This window comes from Gopherus flavomarginatus, chromosome 6, assembly GCF_025201925.1.
Source record: "Gopherus flavomarginatus isolate rGopFla2 chromosome 6, rGopFla2.mat.asm, whole genome shotgun sequence".
Lineage (NCBI taxonomy): Eukaryota > Metazoa > Chordata > Testudines > Testudinidae > Gopherus > Gopherus flavomarginatus.
The window spans coordinates 32,347,465-32,362,774 of NC_066622.1; the positions used below are offsets into that span (position 1 = coordinate 32,347,465).

The 15,310-nt window shown below is 49.1% G+C and overlaps 1 protein-coding gene across 1 annotated transcript; it reads right to left on the minus strand.

Moving 5' to 3' along the window:
• Window positions 1–4,862: 4,862 nt before the first annotated feature.
• LOC127054452 (toll-like receptor 5) lies at window positions 4,863–13,193 on the minus strand. Its single transcript, XM_050960654.1, has 2 exons — window positions 12,847–13,193; window positions 4,863–8,397 (listed from the first exon to the last, which is right to left on the minus strand). The coding sequence occupies exons 1-2, from the start codon at window positions 12,923–12,925 to the stop codon at window positions 6,425–6,427; spliced, it is 2,052 nt and encodes a 683-aa protein (XP_050816611.1). The 5' UTR covers window positions 12,926–13,193; the 3' UTR covers window positions 4,863–6,424.
• Between the last annotated feature and the right edge of the window lie 2,117 nt (window positions 13,194–15,310).

Below are 15,310 nucleotides of genomic sequence, written 5' to 3' on the forward strand. Positions count from 1 at the left end.
TGTCGAAAGACGGGCAAAGCCAGAGTTTCTGGCCTATCACGATGACTCTGAGCTTCTTTCTAAGTGGGTGGAGCAAACTCTCTAAGCTCTCTTCTCAGTGGCCTGGAGCTGTGGTCATGGCAATGGCTAGGTTGCTCATTGCAGGAGTCTTGCTGCTGAAAGCTGCCTGAGTTGAGGCTAAGGGCGGTACAGACGCGTTTGTGTGTGTGTGGAGGGCAAACTACTAGGGCCCTACCAAATTCAAGGCCATGAAAAATGTGCCACAGACCATGAAATCTGGTCTTCTGTGTGCTTTTACCCTGTACTATACAGATTTCATGGGGGAGACCAGCGTTTCTCAAATTGGGGGTCCTGACCAAGAGCAATTTGCAGGGAGAGTCACAAAGTTATTTTGGTGGGGGAGGGTCACAGTATTGCCACCCTTACTTCTGCGCTGCCTTCAGAGGTGGGTGGTTGGAGAGTGGCAACTCTTGGCTGGGCGCCCAGCTCTGAAAGTAGCACTGTCACCAGTAACAGTGCAGAAATAGGGGTAGCAGTATCACCCCCATCTGCCCAACAACCTTGCAACCCCTCCCCAACTCCTTTTTGGATCATGACCCGTACAATTACAGCACCGTTACATTTCAGATTTAAATATCTGAACTTATGAAATTTATTGTTTTAAAAATATTATGACTGTGAAATTGACCAGTATGGACCATGAATTTGGTAGGGCCCTACAGATGAGTTAGCTGGCTCCATAACTCACCTTAGATACATGATTGCAAAGGGTAGGATGTGGTAGTAGGGTGGTGCAGTTTGGAGCTTCTTTGGCAGAGGCTCCCTGCAGACTGCTTTCGCTTGTGTGGTTTAGCTAGAATCTAGGGCTTTGCAGGGTTGTTTCTGTTAAGAGGAGGAATTGATGTTACAAGCCAGGTCTGTTCTTTGGGGCAACCTTGCCTATTCACAAAGAATGCACACAAAGTCCTATTGCCCTGAACAGAGTAGGAATCAACAACAGCAGGTGGTTTCCCCACTCTGAAATCCCCATGTATGCCTCTTCAGGAGGCTCTGTTCCCAATAAGCCTTGTCCCTCTGCTTCCTCTCAGGGTCATGCTCACAACTGCTTCTCCTGGCATCCTGCCTCCAGTACACACAGGCAATCCAATCTTCTAGTCCTTGTGTCTGCCATCAGGGAAAACGCTCAGCTCTCTGTAAGTATCCCTATTTTACAGATGGAGAAACTGAGGCACAGAGCAGGGAAACAACTTGCCTAAGAATACCCACCAGAACTGGGAAGTGAATGTAGCTCTCCTGAGCCCCTGCCCAATGCGCTTTTCCCCTAGGCCAGTGCTTCTCAAGCAATCTGATGTGGGGGACTGGCAAGTTTTTTTTCCAGTGTGCCAGGGATCGGTGCCATATCTTATTTGATGTTCTTATGAAACTTACCATGGACCGGCAGCTGATGGCTCACGGACCGGCACCAGTCCGTGGACCACCACTTTGAGAAGCCCTGCCCTAGGCCACATTGCTCTTTTTTAAGAGGTGTGTCAGGAGTGAGGTTTGGCCTCATGCTTCTACACAGCAACCCTGAGTATCCAGGACAAGGGAAAGCAAAACCCTGAGCCTGGCGTCTTTAGAATCATAGAATATCAGGGTTGGAAGGGACCTCAGGAGGTCATGAGCCACTGAGTGATCCCAACACGTCTAAAAATAAAATAAAACAAATGGGCATCTGTCCCACTACCTGCCATGTGCCAAGTGCATGTTCTGCCATCTAATTCCCCAGCTGTTAGCTTGCTCACTGTAGAAACACACCCTTCTTTTTAGCAGTGAAGAGAGCCCTAGTACCGCTTTTGGGGGTCGCCCCCATTGTTTGCAGCTGTCTTTACTACATCGAAGGGTTTAATAGCTCTTCCTCTTGAGTGTAAAGGAGGCTGAATGGGGCAGCCCATGGCTTGAACTAGGGCTGTGATTGTCTTGGGATGCACCTTTCAACATCACGCCGTCTTTCATTATCAACAGAGCATTGTGGGTAGGAAACAGACTGTGATGAGTCCTGCTGAGTGGCCAGTGCTTTACTCTGAGGCTGTCAGGTTGTGCGCATGTAGCCTCAGCCTGACCCTGGCTTATGTTCCTGAGACCCTGGTGCCACACCAAATCCCATCCCTCCTGAACCTTTCTCCAGTTGTTGTTTGTATTGCAGTAGTTCCTAGGAGCCCCTTTGAGGGTAGGGCACTAATTGTTAACAAGCTGGCCCTTTCCATGCTCTGGCACTGGCTCCAGAGGCACCAGAACTGGGGGGCAGCCCCCCCCCCACTTTTTCAAAGTGGTGGGGCCTGGCCCATCCACTTTTCACCTGTGCAGACCCCATCCCCTTCCCCTCATCTTCCCCCTGAGACCCCCCAGCCCCGCCCATGCCAGCATGGAGCCTGGCCAGGGAGCCTTGGCAACAGCTGTGGGAGCCACTTTTGGGAGGGCTCCAGTGCCCCTGACTGGTTCAAAGTCCTGTGTCCATGCCTGGGTACCCTGGCCAACCTCCAGAGGAAGGTCCTGGAGTTCTTTTGGCCAGGGAAGCACTGGGTCTCTTCAGGTGTCCTGAGCCTTCATCTGGAAGAGGAATGGTAGGGCCTGGTGCATACACAGCCAGGTTTATACATTCTGTCTTCAGGCTCTGCAGAGGCTCCTTTCTAGAGCTCATAGTCCGACATGGAGCCAGTTATGGCACATCTTCCTCCAACGCCTCTGAGAGCTCTGATATGACTGGCAGCTCTTTTAACCCCAGCCAAGAGTCTCCCTCAAGTTGCCTCTGAGCTGCTGGTCTTTTACCAGGACCACCTCAATGCCTGGAAGTTGACCTCTGCATCTGGGTCCATTGTGGCTACTGAGGGTGTCAACTCCCTGTTGAACCCTGGTTCCACAGTCTACATCATGTGGCACAGGTGGTGGAGGTGCCCTCAGTGCACAGGAGATTGGTCCTAGCCGGTACCATCAAAGTCGGAGACCTCCTGGACTACAGTCAGCGGGACTAGGTGGATACTGTACACTCACCTAGCATATGGGGTTGCTCACCCCATGTGTCCCCCACCTCATGCTTCAGGATGGAAAGGCTGCCCTGCTCCCTGCCTCCATATCTTTCCTTGAGTGAGTCCTCCAGCAAGGTGTTCCCCACCCACCTGTATCCCCTGGCCCTTGCCCTGCAAGCCAGCTGCCTCAAACCTCCCATATGAGCTCCGCTTCTGAGCTGCATCACAGGAACAACTACAGAAGCTTGAGCTCCATACTATCCATTTCTTCACTTTTGTGTCCTGCCCTGATATGAAATGGGGGGACCTTTTGCCATCTGTGGAGGGCTAGGAGCCCCAGTGGGCCAGCCTGTATTCCACCTTGGTTCCACAGCCCGCTGGGGACATAGGTTGGCAGCTCCTCCATGGAGCCATGAGCATGGACACAATGCTGACGCGGTTTCCAGACTCCCCGACACTTGTTTTTCTTGTGGTGAGAGGGAGACCTTGAGGCCTGCAGATTTACTGTGCACCAGCTTGCAGCCGTTTTCCTGCCTCCTCCAGAGCCTCTTGCTGAGGTTCTGGCTTCACTTTTCCCCTCATCTTTTTATTTACACTCTCCCCATCTGTGGCCACGTGAAGCCCCAGGACCTCCTCGTCAACCTCCTCCGGGAGTTGGCCATGTATCTACCAAGGAAGAGGGGGTGGGACAGGGGTGTTCCTTGCAAACATGACTGTGGGGCTCAAATTTGTGCACTGGTCCATTCATGTCTCTGAGCAGAGTTCCTCTGGGCAGTGCCCATTAGCTCCCTGGACTCTTCTGAGGAGTAGTGGCCACTGTGTAGGGTCCTCTACTCAGTGTCCCCCTCTGGAACCTTGCTTGTAAACATACAACCCTCACTCCCATCCTGTCTTTTTCATTCGTTGTTCCTCAGAATTACTTGATCTCAATGTTGGATTTTTTTGTCCTTCCCCTCCGAGATGGGGGAGGACTTCTGTTTACTAGATGGATCCCCTTTGGGGAGTCATCGCATGCAGGGGGACCAAATAGGCCTGAAGCAAGGCAGGGACAGCCCTTCTATGTGGCTCTAGGAACTCGATTCACTTCTGGGTCCCCTTCCTGCCAGAGAGAATGATGTCAGATCGGAAGGTGTTCTAGGAGAAGAACGGCCAAAAATGGCTGGAGTGACTGACTCTGGAGTTAAGAATAAAAATTGCTAATTACGTCCAAGCTTGGGTTAGAACTGACTGAGAGGCATGGAAAGGGACAAAGGCTGAGACAAACCAGGGGGCTGTTGAGGGGCATTCAAGGGTGTAGCTGGGAGCAAGTAGCTGAAATTGACAAGAGAGAAATTCAGGGCTGAATAGGAGGAACCTATTCTTAGCAGCGAGAGAAGGTTTTCTGTTCTATACAGGCTCTTATTCCACTCTCATCACTGCAGTATCTTTGCATTATGCACTACAACTAACATCTGCCCCATGGATGCCATTCTTTCTCTTATCCTCCACCGAGGGGGAGAATCCTGCGTGCAGTGGTTTGTTTAGGTAGAGTTGTGCCTGTGGCCACACTGTTCTGTGTTTATGTCCGAGAAGGCTGGTCAGAAAGTGAGCCTGGCATTAGGAGTGGAAGTCAAGCAGGGTTGGGATGGTCCCTGTTTCCCAGAGGATTTTGTTCCACATTTTCGGAGCAGCTCCGGAGAAAGCTTGATCTCCTGCACAGACAAACTGTCTCCTGCTGGTTTTCCCTCCATTTGATTTTCCTCTCCTTTCTTTAACCCTTGTACTCCCATGTCTTTGTAGATCTCCCTGCAACCCTGGTACATTCCAGGGTTCTATAAAACCAGACCATTGTGTTCTATTAAAATTGCATTTAAGAATTTGAGGTTTTATTAGCAAAGGTAACAACAAAAAATCAACACTGCTATTTGAGAGAGACCATTTAGGAAATGTCACTCATACGAAATCCCAGCTCCCGTCCACAAGCCCCAACCATGTTTACATACATTGTTATTATGTTGTGTATCGTGATGGCTTCTAGAGTCCCAGTCATGGACCAGGACCCCATTGTGCTAGGTGCTGTACACATGCAGAACTGAAAGATGGTCCCTGCCCCAAAGAGCCTTCAATCTAAGGCCACATCTACTCTCGAAAGTTTTGCCAATACTATTTTTGCCAGCATATGCTGCTGCTGTTAAAATGTCACCAGCATGGCCTTTGCCAGTACCGCGCAGCCTCACTGTGACACACTGCACTGTGAGTAGGTACCCGGGCCTTCTGTGTCACTGCCCAGCCCACTGCCTTGTGGGTCATTTTTGAAGTAGGGGCAGGGACTTTTTGTTCTGTGTTTGTAGAGCACCGAGTACCAAGGGGACCTGCCTAAGGTCCCTAGGCACTACGGTAACACAATGTCAACACTTCCTTGGGTGGGCGCATCCCTTGGTCTAAGTAAGGATAAAAGGTGTGTTTTTAACACGTTAACATCCTGGTATAGACAAAGTGGTTGTAGGTTTAATATGGGTTTACCCTGACAAGCTAACGTGTTAAAACTGCATTTCACCTGGTCTGCACTAAGTTTTCAACATGTTAGTTAACAGATGTGGGCTAATACTTGTTAAAATCACACCTTGTTCCCTAGGAAAGACAAGACTCCAGTGACTTGAGTGTAGCTAGTGATTTAACCTGCATCTGTGCTAAACAGACCCTGCCTAATGCCCACAGTGTACCCATAATCTCCAGGGTTGAGAAAGCATAGTTCCTGCCATGCCAGGAGCTGTAAGGGATTTCAGCCCTATTATACTGGCATTAGAAGAATAAAGGTGATGACACTGAGCACTTTATAACACCCCAGAGATTTATGAACTCTCCCAATGCCTCTGCTGTAAGATGGGCAAAAGAGAATTGTTGTACAGGGTTGTACAGCCAGGGGCAAGACTGTGAATAGAACCCAGGAGTCCTGACTCCCAACACCCCTGCTTTAACCACTAGACCTCTCTCCTCTTGGAGCTGGAAACCAGGGAGCCTGACTCTCAGCCTTCTGCTCCAACCCACTAGACCTCACAGAATGGAAATAGATCTCAGGAATCATGACTCTGAGCCTCCTTATTCTGATTCATGAGAACCCGCTCCCAGAACCAGGAATACAACTGAAGCCCCACCCTACCCCCATCCTTCTAACCACTAGACCCTACTTCCTGCCCCTTGCTCTAACTACTAGACTCTACTCCCAGAACTAGAAGTCAAACCAAGATGCCTTGACTCGTAGTCCAGGCCATGCTTATGCCTTTGGGAAACTGGTTCACAGCTGAAGGTGACTGGGCATCGCTGCCTGTGATCGCATAAGTATCACAGTTCAGTGCCAAGCGCACAGCATATGGAACAGCTTTTAAAGCCACACAGATGGGATCCTATGCTGGGGAAAGCTGGACACAGCATGGGCTGTGCTACTGGACACAGCTGCTTTGGATGAAGAAAAGGAGAGGCATTTCTGGGAAGGGAGGGGTGGGCACAATACAGGTAACCCCTTCCTTCCCACCACTCAGGGTCACGTTGGTGGAGTGCAGCCAATCCTCCAGGTCCCGCAAGCTGCAGTGGCAAAGCAGAGAGACCTCCTGGAGATTTAGGAATGCTAGTGCCTGGAGCGGCTGAAGAACAGATGGTGACAGGGTCACCAAGGGGTTACCCTGCAGCCCTAGCATCTGCAGGGAGCGCAGGTCCCGGAACAGCCCATCAGGAAGCATGGCCATGAGGTTCCCAGATAGGTCCAGAGTCTGGAGAGAAACCAGCCCCTGGAAGAGGCCCTCAGGTAAGGTCTGGAGGTTGTTTCTGCTGAGATTCAAGAATGTCAGCCTGTCTAGATGGTGGAAGACATCCACACAGCCTCCTGCATTCCAGACATTATTCAGAGAGTTCTCAGAAAGGTCCAGCACCCTGAGCTGGCTGTGCCTGGGCATGGCTCTATCCTGATGCTCAGAGCACCTTGATATCTGGTTGTGTGAAAGGTTCAGGAACTGCAAGGCAGGAATGCCCCTCAGCTCATTCCAGAGCCCTCTCAGGTCTTGCATGCGGTTGGAAGACAAGTCGAGGAAGGTCAGATTCGTGGAAAGCTTCCTGATTCCCCAGGCGTCCTTGATCCGGTTCTGACCCAGCAGCAGGTGCTCCAGGGCAGGGAGCCGCCCTGACGGCACGCGTGAGAGGGCATTGTCTTGCAGATTCAGCGTCTGCAGGGTCCTCAGTCCCTCCAGGGCATTGTGCTGGATGGCCCCAATGTGGTTGGACTTGAGGTTGAGGTGCAGCAGTGGGGAAGAGCTTAGGCTCTGGAGAACCTCCATATTCAGCTCCCCCAGCAGATTGTGGGAGAGGTCCAGGGTCCAGAGGTGCTGCAGTCCAGCAAAGGCCTCCCCACCGATCTTGTGGATCTGATTGGCTGCCAGGCGCAGTGTACGCAGCTCAGGGAGACCCGAGAAAATCAAAGGCCCCAGCTTGGAGAGGAAGCTATGAGACATGTCGAAAGAGAGGACTCTGCTCTGGCTGAGTCCTGAGAAGGTGCTGGCAGAGAGGCCCCGCAGGTTATTGAACCCAAACCCACTCCCAATGGCCCCCGAGTGCTGCAACCTCAGATGCCATATCTGGGCACCTGCCATGACCTTAAAGAACCGTTCAGCACTACCCACATCCCATGGGTTGGAGGAGACATCCAGGGTTTCCACTGTGATGTTGTGGAAGGGACTGGGGCAAGAATGGTTGTACCAAGAGTCCCTATAGGACAGCAGGTTGGATGAGAGATCTAGGAGGGACAGGTGTCGTCCCCCAAGGTGGGTCAGATCCTCCCCGCAGATTGTCTTGATCCTGTTAAGCCGGAGCTGGAAGACAGCCAGCAGCTTCAAGCCTTGGAAAGAGGAATCGGGTCTCAGCCTCTTTATCTGATTCCCTGTGAGATCCAGCCTTTTGAGGGACACTAAATCCTGGAAGTAGCCACCCTCCAGCACAGTCTCATCAAGGCCATTGGCATCCAGCAGGAGCACCTCCAGCTGCCGCAAGCCAGCCAAGGCCATGGGTTGGAGGCTCAGCTTCCTGTTGCCCCCGAGGTCCAGGAACGTGATATTGGCCACTTTCTCAAAGGCCTTCTCTCCAATGGAGAGTGATCCCCGCAGCTGACATCCCAGAGACAGCTTCCTGAGCCTCTCCAGCCTGGGGAAGGAGGAGGCTGAGATGTTGGAGAAGAGGTTGAAATTCAGCAGAAGGATCTGGGTGGATGGGTCAATTTCTGGCAGCGTCTCATGGTGTTGAGCTTGGCAGCTGGAGACCACTGAAGACTGGACCCTGGAGGTGTGACAGCTCCGAACTTCAGTCAGGGCAGGACTAGAACCCAGCAACCAGAGCGCTAGGAGCCAAAGATGTCTGAGCATAGTGAAACCTGCCAAAGGATAAGAACGATGTTACTCCACAGCACCCACTCCTGTAATGGGACATTATACTGTGCCTGCTAGTGGTGCTAAGTGCAGGTACAACCCACACCCATTCTGTGCGGCATGCTAGCCCCCAACAGTGATGGCTGGGAGATATATAGTAGTTGATGAGGCTGGTTGAGATCCCAGGCTTGATTCCTACTACTAACAACCCACCCAGAGGACTGGTGTTATACAGAGATAGCAAGATATCTGAAAGGGGACTGGGCTACTGCTATTGATTTTAGCTGGAAGGTGCTCAGACACCACTGTGATGGGCTGCAAGATAAAACCCATAGATAGTGGGATTCTGCCTCTCCCTGGGACAGCAAGAAGGGTCTCCCATAAATGACAGCTGGTAAGACTCTGTCAAAACATTTTTTTTTCCTGACCAAACATGGCTTTTTGTCCAGGTCTGAGTACTCTGTGGAAAATTTTCATTTCATGGAAAAATTTCCACTTGTCTGATTTAAAAAACCTGGAAACTGAAAAATGTTTCAGTAAAATAATGTTGGTTTTGGGTAAAAGTTGTTCATCTTTTGGTTAAAAATCAACTTTTCATCTTCAGTGTGTTTTTTTGGGTAATAATTTTTGGTTTTTGAAAAACAATATTTTTAAAATGGGAAAACTGGAAAAAATTGCCCCCTGTTCTTGGTTTAATTTTTCCCTCACAGAAACAAGAATGTCCTACAGGAGCTGTAATTTATTAAAATAATAAAGACACTTGGCATTTTCTGAGCAGCTCTGCCTCTAACTAAGAGCCTGGGCTTGTGTCAAATATGCAGAGAGAGGGCCACCCCGGATGCTATGGGGCTAGTAACTGGACTCTGTGGGCTGGATAGGGTCTCAAGTGAGGTGTTTGTACAGCACCAGGTACAATGGAGCCCTGGGCCATGACTGGGGCTCCTAGGTACTACTTTGATACAGATAATTAAGGTGGAAGGGGGTCTGTCTGTGATCTTTGCCCTGAGCAGGTTGCAGGGCAGGAGATCTTAATCTGGGGGTCACAAGCAGTTGACTTCTCTTTCTTTCCCAATTTAAGAATATAAGAATGGCCCTACTGGGTCAGACCAAAGGTACATCTAGCCCAGAATCCTGTCTTTCGACAGTGGCTAGTGCCAGGTGCCCCAGAAGGAATGAACAGAAAATCATAAAGATCCATCCCCTGTCGCTCATGCCCCATTCCTGCCTATCCTGGCAAACAGCCATTGACGGACCTATCCTCCATTAATTTATCTAGTTCTTCTTTGAACCCTGTTATGGTCTTGGCCTTCACAACATCCTCTGGCAAGGAGTTCCACAGGTTGACTGTGCATTGTGTGAAGAAATACTTCCTTTTGTTTGTTTTAACCTGCTGCCTATTAATATGATTTGGTGACCCCTAGTTATTTTGTTATAAGAAGTGGTAAACAACACTTCCTTATCTACTTTCTCTACACCAGTCATGAATGTATAGACCTCAATCATATCTCCCCAAGCCATCTCTTTTCCAAGCTGAAAAGTCCCAGTCTTATTAATCTCTCCTCATACGGAAGCCGTTCCACACCCCTGATCATTTTGTTGCCCTTTTCTGAACCTTTTCCAATTCCAATATATCTTTTTCGTGATGGGGCAACAACATCTGCACACGGTATTCAAGATGTGGGCGTACTATGGATTTATATAGAGGCAACGTGATATTTTCTGTCCTATTATCTATCCCTTTCTTAATTATTCTCAGCATTCTGTTCGCTTTTTTGACTGCCACTGCACATTGAGTGGATATTTTCAGAGAACTATCCACAATGACTCCAGGATCTCTTGAGTGGTAACAGCTAATTTAGACTCCATCATTTTATATGTATAGTTGGGATTATGCTTTCCAATGTGCATTACCTTTGCATTTATCAATATTAAATTGCATCTGCTATTTTGTTGCCCAGTCACCCAGTTTTGAGAGATCCTTTTGTAGCTCTTTGCAGTCTGCCTGGGTCTCAACTATCTTTAGTAATTTTGTATTATCTGCAAATTTTGCCATCTCACTGTTTACCCCCTTTTCCAGATCGTTTATTAATATATTGAATAGAACAGGCCCCAGTACATACCCCTGGGGGACACCACTGTTTACCTCTCCATTCTGAAAACTGACCATTTATACCTACCCTTTATTTCCTGTCTTTTAATCAGTTACCAATCCATGAGTGCACCTTCTCTCTTATCCCATGGCAGCTTACTTTGCATAAGAGCCTTTGGTGAGGGACCTTGTCAAAGGCTTTCTGAAAATCTAAGTACACTATATCCACTGGATCCCCTTGGTCCACATGCTTGTTGATCCCCTCAAAGAATTCTAGTAGATTGGTGAGGTATGATTTCCCTTTACTAAAACCATAATTTGTTGACTCTTCCTCAACGAATTATGTTCATCTGTATGTCTGACAATATTGTTCTTTATTACAGTTTCAACCAGTTTGCTTGGTACTGAAGTCTGGTTTACAAGCTTATAATTGCTGGGATCACCTCTGGAGCCCTTTTTTAAAAATTGGAGTCACATTTGCTATCCTCCAGTCATCTGGTACAGACGCTGATTTAAATGATAGGTTACAGACTACAGTTAGTAGTTCTGCAATTTCACATTTAAGTTCCCTCAGAACTCTTGGGTGAATACCATCTGGTCCTGGTGACTTATTGCTGTTTAATTTATCAATTTGTTCCAAAACCTCTTCTAATGATACCTCAATCTGGGACACTTCCTCAGATCTGTCACCTAAAAAGAATGTCTCAGGTTTGGGAATCTCCCTCACAGCCTCAGCCGTGAAGACCGATGCAGAGAATTAATTTAGTTTCTCTGCAATGGCCTTATCGTCCTTGAGTGCTCCTTTAGCACCTTGATTGAACAACCCCACTGGTTGTTTAGCAGGCTTCTTGCTTCTGATGTACTTTAAAAAAAATTGCTGTTACTTTTTGAGTCTTTGGCTAACTGTTCCTCAAATTCTTTTTTGGCCTTCCTAATTGTATTTTACACTTCATTTGCCAGTGTTTATGCTCCTTTCTATTTCCTCACTAGGATTTAACTTACTTCTACTTTTTAAAGGATGCCTTTTTGCTTCTCACTGATTCTTTTACTTTGTTGTTTAGCCACAGTGGCTCTTTTTTGGTTCTCTTACTGTGTTTTTTAATTTGGGGTATACATTTAAGTTGAGCCTCTATTATGGTGTCTTTAAAAAGTTTCTATGAAGCTTGCAGGGATTTCACTTTTGGTGCTGCACCCTTTAATTTCTGTTTAACTAACCTCCTCATTTTTTGTGTAGTTCCCCTTTCTGAAATGAAATGCTACAGTGTTGGGCTGGTGTGGTGTTTTTCCTGCCACAGGGATATTACATTTAATTATATTACGGTCAATATTACCAAGCGGTCTAGCTATATGCACCTCTTGGACCAGATCCTGTGCTCCACTTAGGACTAAATCAAGAATTGCCTCTCCTCTGCTGGGTTCCAGGAACAGCTGCTCCAAGAAGCAGTCATTTAAGGTGTCAAGAAACTTAATCTCTGCATTCCGTCCTGAGGTGACATGTACCCAGTCAATATGGGGATAATTTAAATCCTACATTAGTATTATCATTGAGTTTTTTATTTTAATAGCCTCTCTAGTCTCCCTGAGCATTTCACAGTCACTATCACCTTCCTGGTCAGGTGGTCGGTAATATATCCCTACCGCTATATTCTTATTATTAGAGCATGGAATTTCTATCTATAGAGATTTTATGATACAGTTTGATTAATTTATGATTTTTACTTAATTTGATTCTACGTTTTCTTTCACATATAATGCTACTCCCCCTTCTGATATATTTTGTACCCTGGTATTACTGTATCCCACCCATTATCTTCATTCCACCAAGTTTCTGTGATGCCTATTATATCAATATCCTCATTTAATACAAGGCACTCCAGTTCACCCATTTTATAGCAATTCTATTCTAGAAATACCAATTTCTATTGTGCTGTAAGGTGCAGGCACAAGTAAAGCCAGGAGGCTCTCCAGGGTAGCTGAGCATGCCTTTCCTTCCCATCAGTGTCCCCTGAGGTAGCCAGGATATGCAATCAGGTACAGGCACTGTGAATCAAGAGAATGAGGAGACCACTGAATTCCCTCTCCAGGGCAGTGACTGCTGGCAGTAACCAACAACTGCCCAATAGCATATGAGAAATGAGCGTGACTAGTCTCAGCTCAGCTCCCAGGGAACAGATGACCATAACTGGCCCCTTCCTCTCAGTTGAGGGCTGCAGGGACAGTGCTCCCCTCTAGCAGCCATACTCAAAAAACAGCACCCAGGCATGCTGGCCGGGAAGCTTGCACTGCAGGCATCCTGCTCTATCCTTTTGCAGAACTCCCCCTCCCGCTCAGCATCTCCCTCATCCCTACCAGACCCTCTACTCACCTTGAGGGAGTGAAGATTCGTGCTGGAGACACCGCAGAGCAGCCACATTCACCACCTGTGCCCTCTGCCATCCACCCATCTGCTCTGGCTTTATTTAAGCTCCCACGACGGAAGAAGACAGCTGCTCCCAGAAGGCTCTGGCCCCTACCTCAGCTGCTGTTTACTCAGCGGGTGTTCAGGAACTTGCGAAATGGGAAGTTGGGGGAAATTCCCCTCCTGGCCCCCTCCTGCAGTTATTGCTTCCTCAGGCCTTTGCTGTGAACAGTTGCAGGTCACTCTAGCAAGCTGGTGTGAGTGGCCTTACATCTTCTTGAGTCAATGAGCCGCAGCCTTACTCTCAGCCATGCTGCTCTAACCACTAGACGTCACTCCCCACCCAGAGCTGGAACAGAACCCAGGCGTCCTGACTCCTAGTCTCCTACTTATACTAGTAAATGTAAGAAAGGCTGGGCACTTGGACTGGGAATCTCATGACCTTAGGATGCTTCAGACCAAAACCCTGTGCAATCCTGGCCCTTGAGGCAGATTTCTTCTTCATTCCCGCTGGTGACCAGCTCCAAGCCTGAAGAGTGAGGCTGGAGAATCTCTGGGTTTTTGCTGGCTTGGACACACCCTCCCTGTGTGCGCGTGGGCAGATTACTGAACCTGTCTGGTCCTCAGTTTCCCATCTGTGAAATGGGAAGAATAATCGTTTCTCTGCCTTGTCTATTTAGATTGTCCTGGGGCAGGGGCTGACTTTTATTGTGTGTCTGTGCAGCACCTGGCACAATGGGGCCCCAATCTTGATCAAGCGTAGGCAGCCCCCAGCACAATAGGGGCCCCACTCTCAGTCAGGGTCTCTGAAGCACCTGGCACAATGCAGGCCCTACTCTTGATCAGGGTTTGTGCAGCACTCCATACAATTGGGCTCTGATTTCATTCAGGGTCTGTGCAGTGCTACAGGGTCTGTGCTACAAGGGGGCCCCAATCTCAGTGAAGGACTGAGCAGTGCCTGACCCATCGGGGCTCTGTAGGGGCTAGTGCAATGCCAATGGTAAATGCTGCTCCAACACTGAACAAGTAACCGGGGTCCCTAGCCAGGACCACGTTTTGGCGCTATGTTAGAAGGGAGGAAAAAGAGACAAGACCCGCAGCTGGGACTGCTCTATGATGACACTTGACAATTTAATCATGCCTGGAGAGACCCTGGCTAGGGAGAACCAAACTCCCATACCACTGCCTCCTTGAACTGGTATTTTCCCAGGTTTTGATTTACCTCAGTGTCAGAGCATGTTAGCTTGCTCAACCCTGGAATCTCCCTGCCTCCCTGAGCGGCGCTGCAGGGCACAAGAGGTTAAACTCTCTGCGGACAGAGCGTCCCAGGACCCCGGGTAACTACAGGGTGCTTGGGAGAGTTACCCAATGGTGGCCCTTTCATCACAGCCGTCCTCTGAAGCAAACAGGATCGGCCCAAGTTATGAAACCTGGGTTGTTCTGACTGCATTGGGGCCCAGCGTCAGGGCTGCAGGAAGCACCACGCAGCTGTGAAAAGGCCCCTTCTGAGCAAGAAGCTCTTGCTGCCATTGGGGTGGGTAGTAAAGAAAGAGCCAACTGCTAGATTGCTGTGAGCTGGTTACCCCCTAGTTAAGCCTGACCAGGGTTTAGATGGGAGAGCGGGTAGAGGTGTTGCAGGGATTGGTGTAGGTTGCAGTGAACATCCTCTTGTTGGACTCAGTGCAGATGCCCCCATGTGTTGCGAGGGGGCTCTGCAGTACAGGGAGTGGGGTGGGGGCTCAGTAGGGAGGCACTGTCCCCTCAGAGTCAGTGCTGGCACCAGTGTGGCATTAAGGGGTACTGCGCTGCCCGGAGCAGTGTAGGGGGCATACTCCCCTCAGCAGCAGTGCTGATATTACTGGGGTGCTGTGTGGCAGGATACCCTGCTGGTTGGTGTGGCGCCCGCTACTCTGCTGTAGTTTTTTGGCAGACACACAATGCTGCGGTTCTAACCCCTCATGCAGATTAAGGACATTTTCCCCAAGCGCAGAAGCATTAAATGCACCTCACTACCCAAATGCCAGCCTAGGTCAGTTCTGCCATCAGTCGCCCCTGATAGTCCCAGTTAGATCAGGGATGGGGGTTGCCCCTTCCCTTTCACTCCCTGTCCTAAACTGATGCTTTCGCACAGTGTTAACGCTTGCTACACTCTACACCAGAAGTAGGTAAATTTCAGCAAGTGGTGAGCAGTCTTTGTATAAACAGCTGTGGTGTCCCACCCCAGAGGCAGCTGAACCTCAGGATATATGTACACCGATTAAGGTGTCAGTGTAGCAAGGGTAGACATACGCCTCTAGCTTTCATATAGCTAGCACGGGTAACAACAGCAATGATGATGTGGTGGCACAGGCATCAGCATAGGCTGGCAATCCCAAGAAAAGCCTGCCAGGGACCATGGCTACTCATGAGTGGCTAGCCCGTGTTGAAGTCT